This window comes from Saimiri boliviensis, chromosome 16, assembly GCF_048565385.1.
Source record: "Saimiri boliviensis isolate mSaiBol1 chromosome 16, mSaiBol1.pri, whole genome shotgun sequence".
Taxonomy (NCBI): domain Eukaryota; kingdom Metazoa; phylum Chordata; class Mammalia; order Primates; family Cebidae; genus Saimiri; species Saimiri boliviensis.
The window spans coordinates 66,685,237-66,702,887 of record NC_133464.1 but is presented as its reverse complement, the minus strand read 5'-3'; the positions used below and the strand labels follow the sequence as shown (position 1 = coordinate 66,702,887).

Genomic DNA, 17,651 nt, shown 5'->3' with positions numbered 1-17,651 from the left:
GTGAGACAACTGGAAGCCAGGAGGTGACTTTGAATAGAATGGAAGGCAAGTTTGCCCTGAGCAGTTCCCAGCTTGACTTTTCCCTTCAGCTTAATGATTTGGAGACCCCAAGATTTCTTTTTCATTTCACAGTGCTTAGAACAATGCCAGAAAATATTCTATTATAGTTTCCTATTATTTTTACTAGATCAGCCCTAGACCACCTACCCCCAGACTTATTTTATGGGAAAGAAGTAAAGCCATAGATACTTGGTGAAGAAGCCTAGGAACATCTATTTTATCGTATGTAATTATAGTAAGTATATATAAGGTATATGACATCTATTTTATGTGTAATAGAACCTAGCCCTGAATCACTAGTACGTCTCCTTTATTCATGCTGGGACTGATTCCCTTTGCTGCATCTTCTTTCATAAATATACATCAAGTTATTTCTAATTACTTCTTTATATCCCTGTTTCTGGCTCTTCCTTTTAACATCTATATCCTGGTTCCTGATTCTTTCCTTTGAATAATAAGGACGACTGCACGAAACAAAGTAGTATTTATAAATAATACAGCTTAAAGATTAGTACATATTTTTCCCCTGTAAATGGTAGTATGAGTCTGAGCCCAGGCTTTTTTCATTAAATTATTTATTAAAGTATAATGTACCTACAGAAAACAACACAAATTTTAAGCATACGGCTTATGTCTTTTCTTATTTTTATTCAGTCTCCGTAGAGACTGAATAAATTGCCAGTGCCGACTGTATTGCAAGTTGTCATGGCGGGGTATTGGGAATGGTTTTCAATTAGCAATAATCACACCTCGAATAAACCTCATTGGCTGCGATACTGCCACTGCGCAAAGCTGGTATACAGCTTCATAACAAAAGTTCTTTTACATTATCCAGGTTCCAAAAGAGAAAAGGAAAAAAATAAGAAGAGGCACAGGCCGGGCGCGGTGGCTCAAGCCTGTAATCCCAGCACTTTGGGAGGCGGAGGAGGGTGGATCACGAGGTCAAGGGATCGAGACCATCCTGGTCAACATGGTGAAACCCCGTCTCTACTAAAAATACAAAAAAATTAGCGGGGCACGGTGGCGCGTGCCTGTAATCCCAGCTACTCAGGAGGCTGAGGCAGGAGAATTGTCTGAACCCAGGAGGCGGAGGTGAGCCGAGATTGCGCCATTGCAGTCCAGCCTGGGTAACAAGAGCAAAACTCCATCCCAAAAAAAAAAAAAAAAAAAGAAGAGGCACAATAGTTTTAGAGTATCACCTAAAATTACATTTCTCCCAGTGTTTTAAGAAATTTTAAGCCTAACAAGCAAAGTTAAATATTAGTAAAGTAAATACCCATATACTATTTATTTATATTTACCAGTTGCTAATGTTTTCCCACATTTGCTTTTTCTCTTTTTTAACCATAGGAAAATAAGCTGCAGGATCATAACACATCATCCCTGAATATTTTAGCATGTATCTCCTTAAAAAAAAAAAAAGTCTCATACTTAAATACAGTAGCATTATCACAGCCAATAAATTTAACATTAATATTGCCTAAAAGTCTATATTCAAATTTCCAAATTGTTTTCATTTTAATATTCTTCCCTACCTCTACCTCATCCTAGATCCGATTATGGATTACACATTTCTGTTGTTTGACATGTGTCTGTAGACTCCTATAACCTCAGACAATTTCCTTGACTTTTTTTTCTTTCTTTCATGGCTGACGTATTTGAAGGGTTCAGGCAGCTTTTCTTATAGAATGCTTCACAATCTGGATGTAAGGAAATGATTATTTCCTCATGATTAGACCAGGTTAAACATTTTTAGAAACAGCACTAAATAGGAGAGGTCGTCCAACATGCCACTGTGAGAACAAGGGTTGTTTTCTTGTACAACTAAATAATAAGCCAAAGTGAAAAACATTGTCTGTATGATGGGGTGCAATCACAGTTTAAAACAAAGATTAGAAAAAGAGTATCTGTCACCTTCTATTGGCAATAGAAATCAAAGGGCATTGTACTAGTCCATTCTCATGCTGCTAATAAAGGCATACCTGAGACTGGGTGATTTATAAAGAAAACGAGGTTTAATGGACTCACAGTTCCATATGGCTAGGGAGGCCTCATAATCATGGCAGAAGGCAAAGGAGGAGAAAAAGCATGTCATACATGGCAGCAGGCAAGAGAGCATGTGCACAGGAACTGTGCTTTATAAACCATCAGGTCTCTTGAAACTTATTCACTATCACAAGAACAGTACAGGAAAAAACCATCCCCGTAATTCAGTTACCTCCCATGGGTCCCTCCTACGATACATGGAGATTATGGGAGCTACAATTCAAGATGAGACATTGGTGGGAACACAGCCAAACCATATCAGGCATCATGGCCCTAAGGTTTTCCAATTGGCATCAAGAGTCAAAAAGTGCAACCTATACTTTAAAGGTTTCTTTACACTCAACTTTGCAGTGTTTATTTCTAAGGGTCAGAATTGCAGGGACTTTCACATTCTGTATTCTTTTTGTAATGTTTGAGTTTTTATAACAAGCAGATTTAACTTTACTTTTATAACCAGAGAAACATATTCCAAAGATTTTTAATAGAGAAATATTTAATATAAATATTTCTTAAAGCAGGGTCTCAGCTTTTCTTACAAGATTTGGCAGCATAGGTTTCTGCTTTCACTAGTACATAATAAAACACTGGGCAATACTAGCCCTTGAGTTTTAATGATGGTAAATGTCTTCAGTTTTTCTACAGGACTTTAATGGATTGCCTTTTAAGTCTTCATATTTGCAGGGGTGGGGGACAAGGAATTACAAACATTAAAGAACAGAGGAAACATCATCAGCCGATTCTCTGATATAGAACAGATCCTTCAAATGCAGTCTTCTCCCTTTGATTATTTCCTTTCCTCTAAAGCTTTTGTTTCAGATTCTAATAAATTCTGAATAGATGCAATTAACCTTAATATGTATAACCTTACAGCACTCTACTGACTTTGAAGTAAGTAACCTTACTGTGTAATTGAACAAAGTTTCCTTTTTTCTCATTTCTGCTATGGTTCTACTGATTATTATAGGTATTATGTGTTTTCAAGCTTTCATCATCCTGTTGATTTATTCACCATTTGAGCTGTCAAAGACTTTTTGAGCAATTCCCATTCATTTTTGATGATATTGTATTTGAACAAAAATGACTGCTCCCCAAGACTTGGCAGACCACAAATGTATACCATACTGAGGAATGGAATCCAGTGCAGAAAAGTTGGAAATTCCTTCTAAACAGGACTGTAATTTCTACCCTCCTGCACAATCAGGAAGGTAAATTTGATCTAATCAACCAAAATGCTTTTTCTTTTCATCTACTCTAACAATCTCTTCTGCCATGCATAGAACTGTGCTTTTCTAACTGTAGGAGGTAACCCTCTAATGGGTTATAAAATCAATTCAATGGATTTATTTTTAATGCAGAAGAATAGAAATATAGTATATATTATATAACGCACATATAATCAAGGTGAAAATTGTTTCGTGAAATTTTTTCAGTTATATATACCCTAATATATACTCAGACATGTACTAGGTCATGATGTCAAATGAATTGCTCACTGTCAGCTATGATCAGAGGTCTGAAAAAAATCTCTGGAAGTTACTATGTTGTTGAGGTTGCACAGTGACAGTGAGGTAACTGCTCTAATGCCACAGGCATCTGAACCAGAGTGACTCCATCTTGAATAAGGCTGAGACCTACTAGGCTGCATTTCTAGATAGTTAAGGCATTCTTTTTTTTTTTTTTGAGACGGAGTTTCGCTCTTGTTGCCCAGGCTGGAGTGCAATGGCGCGATCTCGGCTCACCGCAACCTCCGCCTCCTGGGTTCAGGCAATTCTCCTGCCTCAGCCTCCTGAGTAGCTGGGATTACAGGCACGCGCCACCATGCCCAGCTAATTTTTTGTATTTTTAGTAGAGACGGGGTTTCACCATGTTGACCAGGATGGTCTTGATCTCTCGACCTCGTGATCCACCCGCCTCGGCCTCCCAAAGTGCTGGGATTACAGGCTTGAGCCACCGCGCCCGGCCAGTTAAGGCATTCTGAGTCACAGGATGAGATAGGAGGTCAGCACAAGATACAGGTCATAAAGACCTTGCTGATAAAACAGGTTTCAGTAAAGAAGCCAGCAAAAACCCACCAAAACCAAGATGGCAACAAGAGTGACCTCTGGTTGTCCTCACTCACTGCTACACTCTCACCAGCACCATGACAGTTTACAAATGCCATGGCAACATCAGGAAGTTACCCTATATGGTCTAAAGAGGGGAAACACAAATAATCCACCTCTTGTTTAGCAGAAAATTAAAATAACCATAAAAATGAGCCATCAGCAGGCCTCAGGGCTGCTCTGCCTATGGAGTAGCCATTCTTTATTCCTTCAGTTTCTTAGTAAACTTGCTTTCACTTTATAGACTTGCCTTGAATTCTTTCTTGTGTGACATCCAAGAACCTTCTCTTGGGGTCTAGATCAGGACTCCTTGCCAGTAACACTAACATAAGGCTACCAAGCTCACTGTCATTTGTGAAAAGCAGCAAAACAAAAGGAATCCACATAGAAAATTTGCTCCTACAAACCACTTCTCTATTCAAATCATTTTAAAGCTATCATGGGGTTCAGCACATGTTATCCCAAAATATGGCACCTTGGCATTTGAGAAAACAGCAGAAGCAGGAAGTCTTCTCTGACCTTTTCCTGCCTTTCTCCCCTGAAGCAAGCCATATAAAATTTCTCTGACCTTCCTCTAAGACAGGTCATAAGACCCTCATTTCAGAGGGATCCCCCCCTCCTCCCTATACCCAGAGGAAAGGAATAGAGACATAGAGACGCAAAGAATTTGCACAAACAGGCCTTGCTAAGCTTCCCTAGTTTATTTTTAGACCATGCTCCTTTTTATTCAATCTCATTTCTATACAACTATCCACTCATCATCAAACTTAAGCATAAAAAGACAGTTTACCCTGGTTCTTTGGGTGTTCATTTTTGAGCACTCCTAAGTGCTATAAAACCTATGTTAAATGAATGGGTACGTTTTCTCTTGTTAATCTATCTTTTGTTATAGGGATATCAGCCATGAACCTAGGGATAGATAAGGAAAGAAATCCTCCCCCTCTCTGCAGCTGTAAATGTCACATTACTGCTTCTATATTACCACTCTCTTTAGCCTATAGAATTTCTCTTTTCTTAATGTCATTATAAAACAATGATAGGACCTTAGCTAGCTGCACCATCACTCTTTCTATCCTCCACCTATACATCATATTCAAGATCCAGAATTTGGCAGACAGACACAGGTTTGAATACTGGTTTTGTCACTCAAAAAGCCGTGAGATCTTGGAAAATCATTTAAATTTTCAAGACACAGTTTCCTCATCTTTAAAGTAGCAAATGACTTATCATGAACAGAATATTCCATAATATACCTGACATACTTACCACAAGATCTAGCACATGGTTAATCATTGAAAACACATGAGCCGTTATTTGCTTTTAGTCTCCCAGGGGTACCCAGTTTAATTATTCCAGGTCCTAACTGATTTACTTTATGCTATAAGATTGCAATGCTTCACTGTATTTCTCATTTAAAAAATAAGTCAAATAGTATTCATATCTGGTAATCATTGAGACATCTACCCATCTCATTGAGACATGTCATTAGTAAGAGTTAAATACTCTCTGTTGCTTTATAAACTTTCTGCACACTAGAGATTGACTTAAATAATCCCCTAATGAATAACCATCTATATTGAGCAATCAAGAAGGTTACTCATTACAATCACAGATACTCTCTTCCGATGCACTATTATTTCATAACATTAAAAGAACTCCAGCACGATTCAAGTATCCATCTCCAGGGATGAGCAATAGCTGAAGCATTCAGGCCCCTTAGCATCTATAAGCAGAATTTTATTTTCTCATAATCATATAAAGACAAAAATTGAAATGTGGACATTGCAGTGAGGAAGAAATAGTGAAAGCAGTTTTAATATGCTCTAATAAGTTTGTAAACACCTGTGCTTAATTTCAGAATATTTTATGTAGCTGGTTCAGATGCAAATAACGTGAGACAAAATGGCTTAAGTTCTGTCTTACACAGAAGAAACCAAACTTCAGAATTTTAGAAAACAGACATTAAATAGTGATGTTAGTGTTAAATAAAAATTTAACACTGTAACTTAGTGACGTTATTGTGTATATCCCACGTTGTATTCCATTTTATAGTTACAAAATACTTTACAAAATTTAACAATGCTTTTTAAGGAGAAAAGAGAGACATATCAGGATTGGCTGCGATGAAGCGCTCTTAGCAAACCATCATTTATTCTCCTTTTATCTCCCTTGAGAGTTTGGGGATGAAGAGGATTACAAAGATTATTTCCTTCCCTCAAGCACAACAAACTGGTGGGATGCATTGAGGTTGGATCAAGGAAATGTTCCCTGGGCCCTAAAAGAGGAAGTGAGAAAAAGAATGGGTTTCTCCAATCTGCATGGATAGCATGGCAACAGCAGACATGAATACGGTGTCTGAGCTGTTGTGGTTGCAGTAGGGTGTATTAGTCTGGGTCCTTCAGAAGCTGACACCAAGACAAGGGCAGACATGCAAGAGATGAAAGGGGGAAGAGGGGTAGGTAAGGAAAGCCTTGAGAATGAGACCGGGTCTGATTCCCACTGCCAAAACATAAATAAAAGACAGCGAGAGAGGCTCTCCAAAAGAAAATTAGATTTATTCTGGACTGAGCGTTGCAGTGGGAACACAGTGGGTATATTCAAGAAGGTAAAGGAGCCGGGCGCGGTGGCTCAAGCCTGTAATCCCAGCACTTTGGGAGGCCAAGGCGGGTGGATCACGAGGTCAAGAGATCAAGACCATCCTGGTCAACATGGTGAAACCCCGTCTCTACTAAAAATACAAAAAATTAGCTGGGCATGGTGGCGCGTGCCTGTAATCCCAGCTACTCAGGAGGCTGAGGCAGGAGAATTGCCTGAACCCAGGAGGCGGAGGTTGCGGTGAGCCGAAATCGTGCCATTGCACTCCAGCCTGGGTAACAAGAGCGAAACTCCGTCTCAAAAAAAAGAAAAAAAAAAAAGAAGGTAAAGGAAGACAAGGGTTTTTAAAGGAAAAGTGAGGAGGGTGCTGCAAGTTGTTTGAGACAAATATCCTTGGCTATAAGGATCAACAAGGGTAGCGTCAGTCCAAGGTTGAACAGGCCATCGCTAGGCAGATATCCTTGCAGAAGTAGTTTTTGTGTAAGGTTGTAGCTTTTATGCGAAGTTGTAGTTTTTGCAGAGCCTTTTGTGAGAGTTCTTGTTATCGGGCATATGTGCTTGATAATCCTCCCTTTATGGCCCCAGCTCCCTGTGTTTGACACAAGTGACCTCATATTTATTCTGACAACTTTCATTCTATCAAATGACAAAAGGGAAGAGGATTGAGTGGCAAGGTCCTCAGACTGTTAAGGTTTCTGAGAAAATCTTGGACAGGAATATGGGGAGTCTTCCAGCAAATGTTGTCTAATAGAAGAGTCCCATATGGGCCAGGAATGGGCTAGCACTGAAACCATCCCAAGAAAATTGTATAAAATTGATCAAGAGAAAAATAAAATAAAATCCAATCAGGCTTGCAGCAGCCATCATTAAGCCAGCTTACCCTTTGGTCCAGTTCCTTGTAGCTGGTTCTTGCTCGCTAGCCCAGCTTTGAGCTGTCCAATGGACAACCCCAAATTTTATAGCCCCTCACCCTTCATGAGTCCCCTTAAAAACCTTTGCCTAGGACCCCTGGAAGGAATGAATTTGAGGCTTGAGAATTCCTCCTGTTTCCTGAGAACATTGTGATGATCAAACCCTTCTGCTGCAAGTGCCATCGTCAGTGTCTCGGTCTGTTGCTGTGCAGCAGACGCATGAGCCTGGCAGTTCTGCAACAGCAGTGGCACCCTGGAATGCTCAGCCATTGGCTGGGACGGGTGCAGCGCAAGCCAGCACTCATAGGCAAGGTGTAATGGATCCAAATGGGTGGCAGCTGGGGCTGTCAGCTGACTATGCTCCCCACTGTAAGTTCTTCTGAAGACAATCTGATTAACAAGTTTCTTTGGCTGTCCAGAGGCCATTTAAACTCCTGTGCTGTAATAAATAATAAATATTTGGTCACGGTCCCTGGTTCCTGGTTCCTGGGACAGAGCTCCCAAAACCCTGGGATTTCCCAGAGTGCTAAGTGTCTTTTGTATGCCAATGACTGTTGGTGCTTAAGAACCCAGACTGGTATCTAGAAAAATCAACTATGGGATTGGAGGGTTAAAACTTTCAGCCCCATCTCAATTTCTGGGGAGAAGAAGGCGCTGGAGATTTAATCACCGATAGCCACTGATTTAATCAATTATGCCTAGGTAATACAGCCTTAATAAAAGTTTTCGAACCATAAGGTTTGGTGGTCTTCCAGGTTGGTGAACACATCAAAGTATCTGCCTAGAGTATAGAAACTCTTCACACCCCACTGCATATCTCTTCATTCCCCAAGAGATGCCTTACACGTCTCTTCCACTTGACTGAGTTGTATCCTTTATGATAAGCCTGTCATCAAAAATATAGTGATTTCTGTGAGTTTTGTGAGTTACTCCAGTGAATTATCAAAGCTTGGGAAGGTGGGAACCCCCACATTTGTAGTCAGCTGAGCAGTACAGGTAGCCTGGAGACTCAATTCGCAGCTAGTGTCCGAAGTCTGAAGTGTGGGGGGGGGGCAGTCTTGTGAGACTGAGCCCTTAATTTATGGGGTCCACACTAACTCTGAGTAGTATTAGAATGGAACTGTGGGACACTTACTGGGGTCAGAGTTAGTTGCTGTTAGAATGACATATTTGGTGTCAGGGGAAAAAACTACGCAACTCCTAATTATCCTGTAGACCAAAGCTCAAACGTCACGTCTGAGGAAAGATTTTCCTGCTCCCCAAACCAGCTCAGGCCCTGGCTTTCCTTGGAAGCTTGTAGAACCCAGGGCCCACAAGGCGCATGTAGCCCAGGTGGCTCAGGACAGCTTTGAATGTGGCCCAACACAATTCATGAACTTTCGTAAAACATTATGAGAATTTTTGTGTGTGATTTTTTTTTTTTAGCTCATCCACTATTATTACTGTTTGTGTATTTTATGTGGACCCCGAGATGATTTTTCTTCCAATGTGGCCCCAGGAAGCCAAAAGATTGGGTACCCCTGCCTTATAGTATACATATTTATTCACATAATGATTAATAAACGCCTGTCCCATCAATTAGACAGTAAGCTTCATAAGGGCTTATGTTTTTGTTGAATAGTTATTTGTTCCTAGTTTTTAATTTGTTCTTTTAAGCTAGAGATCCTCTTATTCCATGGTGGTTATGAGGACTGAAAAAGTTAATATACATCGTGTGCTTTTACGTAAAAGGTACTACATAAATGCTAATTTATTTATTTATTTTTATTTATTTATTTTTTTTATTAGAGATGGGATTTCTCTATGATGATCAGGCTGGTCTCGAACTATTGACCTCAGGTGATCCCTGCTCCTTGGCCTCCCAAAGTGCAAGGATTACAGGTATGAGCCACCACGCCCGGCCATAAGTACTAATTTATTATTGCTCATATTTAAGTCTCTATAATACTAAGTATAAAGTAGGCCACAAATATGTTAAGATTAACATAATTTACAAATTCAGCTCAAGTTAACTGTAAAATAAAATTCCACATTATAGGTTCATTTTCAAAATCTCTTTGTATTTTCTTCAAACAGCATCAAGCTCAAGGTTATAGACAAGTATATGAATGTGAACTAAACCCTATATTACTAGCATAGGTAAGATCCCATTTCCCAGAATTGGATAAAACTAGGTAAATGCATGTCTTTGTCTTATATTTATCTAGATATGATACAAATGTAAACTACTTACAAAGAAGCAAAATATTAAAAGATAAAGGTTTACTTTGGATTAGAAGTTTGTGTAAGCTCCTCTGTTGTGTAGATAGCTTATGATATTTAAGAACAAGATAAAAATCACCAAATGAAAATATTTGGGAAAGCCAGTATGAACTAGTAAATACTTGTAATAACTATAAATTCAAATTCCATGAAGAACTCAATCTTGTCTATCAGAGGTACTCAGAATCATTTAATATATTAAGAGATAGCCATAGACTTTTACTAGTATATTTTGTTTCTATGTAAGTAGGTGATTGATTGATTGATTTGAGACAGGGTCTCACTCCAGGCTGGAGCACAGTGGTGCAATCACAGCTCACTGTAGTCTTGAGCTCTAGCTATCCTCCTGCCTCAGCCTCTTAAGTAGCTGGGACTACAGGTATGTGCCACCATGCTCAGCTAATTTAAAGTTCTTTTTCTTTTCTTTTTTTCTTTTGAGATGGAATCTTGCTCTGTCACTCAGGAAGGAGTGCAGTGGTGTAATCTTGGTTCAAGTAATTCTCTGCCTCAGCCTCCTGAGCAGCTGGGATTACAGGTGCCTGCCACCACCCGGCTAATTTTTTTCTTTGTGGAGACAAGGATCTCCCTATGTTACTCCTGGACCCAAGTAATCTTCCCACATTGCCTTCCCAAAGTGCTGCGGTTATAGGCATGAGCCCCTATCCCTGACCATACAAGCAGGTGTTTTAAACCTGTGTGTATATGTGTATGTGTGTGTTTAACAGGACACAAACACTCAACTTAAGGGTGACGGCATAGTACTTTACCATGCACAAAGTTATGTTTTATGCATACACACCTGGAAAAATTAAAACCCTATGAAATTGATATTGTCTCATATTCAGTAATGAGAAAACTGAGGCGTAAAGTAGCTAAGGATCTTGTTCAAGAGAAAATGACAGCATAATCAGAACTTGAACGCAGGTCCACCTGGCATCAGAGTCCATGTTCCTAATCCCCACACGGGGGCTGCATGAGGAAATTAATGGAAGGATACACACAAAACCAGACAAATGCTTTACCGTATAAATAAGTTCACATTATGAGCGAACAAATGAAGCTGTACTATTAAAGCATTAACTCTATCCTCTTTTTTTCTTAATTTTTTTAAATCAGAAAGTGCTAATATGTATCCAAAAATAAATAATGCCGCCTTTATTTTGAGGCAGGGGGCAGGGAGGTAATTCTACTGAGATATTATTTGCCATTCGTTTTCCTTGGTTTTCCAACTCCATTAAAGGAAACAAATTTTGAGAAAGTGAATCTAAGTAACTAATGGAGATGCGAGAAGAATTAAAAGTTCATCCAAACAGGATCTCAGACATCAAACCCCTAAAAGGGAATATATAATTCTATACTTACTGCAACTGGTTCACATGAAAAAAAAAAAAAAAAAAAAAGGAAGACTCTGTGAGAGATAACTAAACTCTTCCGGGTATTTTTTAATGGTTTATTTGAAAATCCTTTTAGGAATTGCAGGGTTTTAAGACCCAGATTATCAATCAGAAAACTGTCTCTTTCTGAGCAATTTGCTCTAGCAAGATTCCAGGGTAATTACAACCAAATAAGAAAACAGATAGATGCAACTGTTAATACTTAGGTGATGATATGAGCTTACAAATAAATGGTTAGATCTAAACAAATGCTTTTTAAAAAGTCATGCAAATGGTATTAATCATTAACTACTCATGGACATGATACCATATGTCTACGACCTTTGTTACTGTTAAGTACTATAGTGTGTGTATTTCAAAGTAAAGGCCTGCTTCTATTGTGGTGAGACACCAATTATTCTGAGGAGGAGAGAAACTTAACAATCTCTAATTGATTTCCAGCTTATCTGCCCCATATAAGGGTGAACCTAAGCTGAATAATAATATTAAAGGCCTGGTACTTTCAAAAGCTAAGGGATGAAAGAAAATCTGCTGTTTATCAGTCATAAGGTTATATACTGTTTCTTAGCAACCAGGGTTTGTCTTTCACACGACTAGAAGTTGATGAAAAAGGAGACACTAAAAATAAAACCATTTGGACAGTTCCAGTTCACAGAGGCAGCACTTTAAAGGCAGTGACATTGTGATAAACCATACTGTTGACTTAAAGAAGTTCATTCCATTGGGTGGAAAGAGAGGCCCATGACACTTGAATAATAAATGTTTCCCAAATACTCACTGCAGTCCTTGAACCAAAAGCCAGGAATAAACGCTACCTATCTTTTGCTGCATAGAGCACACATCAACTGGGACAGAGATACTACTGTCACTCACCTCCTCACTCTTTCAGCTCCAGTCCTCTGGTTGTAAGAGGCTAGTTTATCTGGGAGTCTTGCTGGGATTTAGGCTTGCTCCTAGCTAGAGGCAGAATTTGAATTTTCTATACCATGTCACATTTCCTGTTGACCCTTACCTGTTAGTGTCTGATGTAGTAATTCATTTAGGGCACCAAGCTTTGTTATTTTGTTTTGTTTTGAGACAGAGTCTCGCTCTGTTGCCCAAGCTGGAGTGCAATGGTGTGACCTCGGCTCACTGCAACCTCCGCCTCCTAGGTTCAAGCGATTCTTCTACCTCAGCCTCCGAAGTAGCTGGGGCTACAGGTGCGTGCTACCATATGCAGCTCATTTTTTATTTTTGGTAAAGACGGGGTTTCACCATATTGGCCAGGCTGGTTTCGAATTCCTGACCTTAGGTGTTCCGCCCGCCCTGGCCTCCCAAAGTGCTGGGATTACAGGCTTGAGTCAACGCGCCCTACCAGGCACCAAGTTTTTAAAAACAGTAAGGGAAAACCTATTTCCATACGGTTGGAGTATGAGTTCTGGAGATACCTGGAAAATGACATCTTACTGGATGCCTAGGCGGTTTCTAAACACCGTATCTTTCAATTCTGCCGTCAGTTACCAAAGTCAGGAGAGTAATGTTCCTGGAAGGAACCGGCCTGAATATTTACTAAAGGTCTGTAAACTAGCCGACTCAACTTATAAGGAAAGGCATGAATGCTTTCATTAAAGCAAAGGAGCTTTTTCATTCAGTCAAAATCCCTGTGGTTTCAAACTCCTAGGACCATGAAGGTGTTTGTGAGTATGTTTGGGGCCCGGGCTCCCGCCCCCAAGACAGGTTGTTAAAACACTTACTGCCTCTGACCGGCTTGCACGATGCTCTCCCGCGAAGGGTTCTCGGGGGCTGCCTCCAAACCCTGTCTCTGGTCTTGCAGCGGGCCCAGCTCCCCGTGCCGCCCGTAAGGGTCCCGGGGGTCCCGGGCCGGGCGGGAGGCAGGGGAGGCGCCGAGCCCGGAGCTCACCGCTCTGCTGCGGGTGTACATGGTTCACAGCCCGCGGGTCCCGGGCCGCCGGCCGCTGCTGGAGGGATGCGGCTGGGGCGCCTAGCGAGTCTCGAGATGCGATTCCAAAGTGCAAGGGCAGCGGTTTTAACAGCTGAGTTTCGGTTTCTCGGTATCAACTGCAGACTGCGCCCGCCCCAGAGAACTTCCCCATCCTTTCTCCACTGAGGCGCCCTCCCGCCTTACCGCGGGTTAACAGCTGGTGGGATGTTGACTTGAGCTGGCTTGGTTCCTACAGGTGAGACCCTTTAAAGTCTCACAATCACCTTAGAGGTTAATTAGAATAACTGTGACCAGCCACGGACACTTGTTGAGCGATTAGCCCGTAAAGTGACTGCAATCCTGAAAGATACTTGAGAAACTGTTTAACAGATAACTCTAATTTAAGGTTACCGCTGGATATTTGAGACTGTAAAAAAATATTAACCTTAAAATACCAGAGATTAGGTCAGGAGCTAAAATCATCTCAACAAAATGTTGCCTTTTATCAGGAATGACTGCTGTGTGGCTGTTACCAATGTAGATACTTTCAAGTTACAGGAAATGGAAACTGAAATCAAAAGAAAACAAAAACCAAAAACCCACAAAGACGGAGAAGCAAGGTAGACATGATTCTCCAGGCAGCCTTGCTAAGTAATTAACTAGACATTCGAGAACTATTAAATACCTACTCTGTGCAGAGCAGTGTGCAATGGTGATGTGGGGCCATTTAAAAATATGGATTTGTGGCCAGGCACAGTGGCTCACACCTGTAATCCCAGCACTTTGGGAGGCCAAGGCAGGTGGATCACCTGAGGTCAGGAGTTCGAGACCAGCCTGACCAACATGGAGAAACCTCGTCTCTACTGAAAATACAAAGTTAGCCAGGCATGGTGACACATGCCTGTAATCCCAGCTACTTGGGAGGCTGAGGCAGGAGAATCGCTCGAACCAGGAGGCGGAGGTTGTGGTGAGCCAAGATTGTGCCATTGCACTTCAGCCTGGGCAATGAGAGCGAAACTCCATCTAAATATATATATATATATATTTATATATATGGATTTGCAAGACTCAGTTTCTGTAGGTCCACGGGTGAACTCTGGCATTCATATTTTTGAAAAGCTCTGAGATGATTCTGAGGTGTGCCGGGGTTATTGCCAGTGTCACAATGCTGTCCTACACAAAGAGGAGTGAAGAGTGAAGGCTCCTCCCTCACATTACCTGCATTCTGGCAGTATTCTAGGAGACAGGTAAACGGGAATGCCACTTTGTGATAAATGAAATGACAGCTGTGGAGGCACAGGGAACCTAGGGATTAGCCTTCTGAGTAAGTCAGGAAAAGGGACATTTGAGAATGAGCCATCAAAGACATAGGAATTCACCAGGAAGAAGGAGATGCTATGCTATGGCAGGCTTGTCACTTTAAAATTACATGGTGTGTACTTAATTCCAGGGTTTGTCATGTGGCTGGAGCACCACAGCCTTAGGTCAGCAAGGCACTTAGGAGCTGGACTGTCTTCCTTACATTACTGGTGCTTAGAACAGAAAGACAAATGCAGGTTTGATAGCTAACAAAAGAATGAAATTGAAGGGTGGGCAAGGCTGGGACAGGAGAGTAGAAAATAATAACAAGGATCATGGTAGGAAAGGCAGTCAGGGTTTCTTTTTTTTTTTTTTTTTTTTGAGACGGAGTTTCGCTCTTGTTACCCAGGCTGGAGTGCAATGGCGCGATCTCGGCTCACCGCAGCCTCCGCCTCCTGGGCTCAGGCAATTCTCCTGCCTCAGCCTCCTGAGTAGCTGGGATTACAGGCACGCGCCACCACGCCCAGCTAGTTTTTTTTTGTATTTTTAGTAGAGACGGGGTTTCACTATGTTGACCAGGATGGTCTCGATCTTTCGACCTCGTGATCCACCCGCCTCGGCCTCCCAAAGTGCTGGGATTACAGGCTTGAGCCACCGTGCCCGGCGGCAGTCAGGGTTTCTATGCGATCCTAAGGCATTAGAGTTTTGTAGATTAGGCCAGAGTTTCACAAATTTCCGTAAGCATCTGAACCATTTGGTAGAAGGTGTTTTAAAACTGATTTATGGACAGGCACAGTGGCTCATACCTGTAATCCCAGCACTTTAGGAGGCCGGGGCAGGAGGATCACCTGAGGTCAGGAGTTCAAGACCAGCCTGGCCAACATGACTATACCCTGCCTCTACTAAACCTTAGCTAGGCGTAGTGGCAGATGCCTGTAATCCCAGCTACCATGGGGGCTGAGACACGAGAATCGCTTGAACCCAAAAGGCAGAGGTTGCAGTGAGCTGAGATCATGCCACTGCATGCTCTCCAGCCTGGGTGACAGAGAGAGACTCTGTCTCAAAAAAAAAAAAAAAAAAAAAAAAGAGTTTCGGATTCAGGTCTGCAATGGGGCCCAAGGATTTGCATTTCTTTCTTTTTTTTTTTTTTTTTTTTTTTAGTGCAATGGCGCGATCTCGGCTCACCGAAACCTCCGCCTCCTGGGTTCAAGCAATTCTCCTGCCTCAGCCTCCTGAGTAGCTGGGATTACAGGCACGCGCCACCATGCCCAGCTTATTTTTTGTATTTTTAGTAGAGACGGGGTTTCACCATGTTGACCAGGATGGTCTCGATCTCTTGACCTCGTGATCCACCCGCCTCGGCCTCCCAAAGTGCTGGGATTACAGGCTTGAGCCACTGCGCCCGGCCCCAGGATTTGCATTTCTAAGAAATTTCCAGTTGATACCATTGACGCCTGTCTCAGGATCACCCTTTGGGAACCACTGTTGCAGGCAGTGGGGAAGGCACAGGAAGTTTCTCAATAGGGCAGTTATGCAGTAATATCTGTCTGACAACGTTAGCTACTAACAGTGTGATACAGAGATTGAAAGATAAAGAGACTGAATCAGGAAGATAAATTCAGAGCCTAATTATATCTAGGAAGGAAATACAGATCTGAGCTAAGTCAATCCGGAAAGCAGGAAGCAAAATTAAGACATTTCACATAGGCCAGGCTCAGTTGCTCACCCCTATAATCCCAGCACTTTTGGATGCTGAGGCAGGAGGATCACCGGAGGCTAGGAGTTTAAGGCCAGCCTGGGCAACATGCTAAGACCTCATCTCTACAAAACAAATAAATAAAACATAAAAAGCATTTCACATGAGAGATTAGCATAGATAAAAACTAGATGAAAGGGAGAATTAAGTACTGGAAGGAGGCAGGAGAAGGGGAGATGGCTTTTGCAGTACTTTGAAACCAGCTCTGCCGCATACTGGTCACACAACCAAGTCCAAGTCTCTTAATTCCTCCAGAGGCCCAGTTTCCTACTCTGCTTCATGTGGGTATTATGAGGAATAGAGATCGTCCACATCAATGGTTCGCAAATGGAGCTGATTTTTCCTCTAGCAGATATCTGGCAACGCCTGGAGATATTTTTGATTGTGAAGCCTCACAGAGGGTAGGTGCTACTAACATCTAGTGTATAAAGGCCTGGGATGCTGCTAAACATCTTACAATGCACAGAATAGGCCCACATGACAAAGAGATGTCCTGCCCCAAGTGTCAATAGCATTGAAGTTGAAAAATCCTCATCTTCATGATATGCCTACCTTAGAGCCCCAGTAATTTAATGGCTGCTGTCTTTAGGGTGACTTTTAGCTTCATGACTGGATAGGAGGTAGAACCATTAACTTGGAGGAGGGACAACCTTTTTTATTTTACTTTATTTTTTAATTTTTTTTTTCCCAACCTCGCCTCCCGAGGAGGGATAAACTTTGAAGGAAGTTCACAGTGTCTGTTTAGGTGCTGTCGGGTGTGAGGTTCCTGTGGGGTGGGAAAGGCAGACCTGGAGACCAAGAGAAAGAGGAAGAGCATGGCCTTTCTGGAGGCCATCTTCCACATTGTTTTTCGCTAGGAAAATGCCCCTGGAACTCTTGTTTCAGAGGAGAAAATTATTTTGGTGGTTGGATGAAATTTAAAGGTTGAATAAGGGAAAACCCAAATAAGGGGAAAACCACTTCTAAAGGAGCTAGTAATAGGGATGTTGGCCTCAAGAACACACTTAGTTGACCATATTTGTTTCACAACACAACCACATCACACACGAAAGTTTCAAACCTGAGATGTTTCACTCCATTCACTTCTTGTTTTGCCACATTCTCAAAATGTTTTTAAATATGTGAATGTGATTTATTATGGCAACAGACATCTACAGACTCCTTTTGGATGCCTGAGAATGGGCTCTCTACTTGCGAATCATCTATTCTTTCACCTTATGTGTGTGTATTTGGGTGTAAAAATGGGCTGGCCTTTTGCTGGAGTTGTTCTGGGGTGTGTTCTTCTGCAGCAGTGGCTGGTGGAGA

At 41.6% G+C, this 17,651-nt stretch overlaps 1 protein-coding gene and 1 non-coding gene across 3 annotated transcripts in view; both read right to left on the bottom strand.

Annotated features, from left to right (window-relative positions):
- Positions 1–13,405, bottom strand: part of EPSTI1 (epithelial stromal interaction 1) — a 98,130-nt gene extending 84,725 nt beyond the window's left edge. The window contains exon 1 of one of the 2 annotated variants that reach the window (XM_010344928.3): positions 13,104–13,405. In XM_010344928.3, the coding sequence (XP_010343230.1) occupies positions 13,104–13,291 (188 nt within the window). In that variant the 5' untranslated portion in view covers positions 13,292–13,405. The remainder of the gene's footprint in view (positions 1–13,103) is intronic. The other variant, XM_003934378.4, reaches the window with a different exon arrangement.
- Positions 715–854, bottom strand: LOC120365883 (U4 spliceosomal RNA). Its single transcript, XR_005580717.2, has one exon. It is a non-coding gene; the product is annotated as a U4 spliceosomal RNA (small nuclear RNA).
- Positions 13,406–17,651: the final 4,246 nt, after the last annotated feature.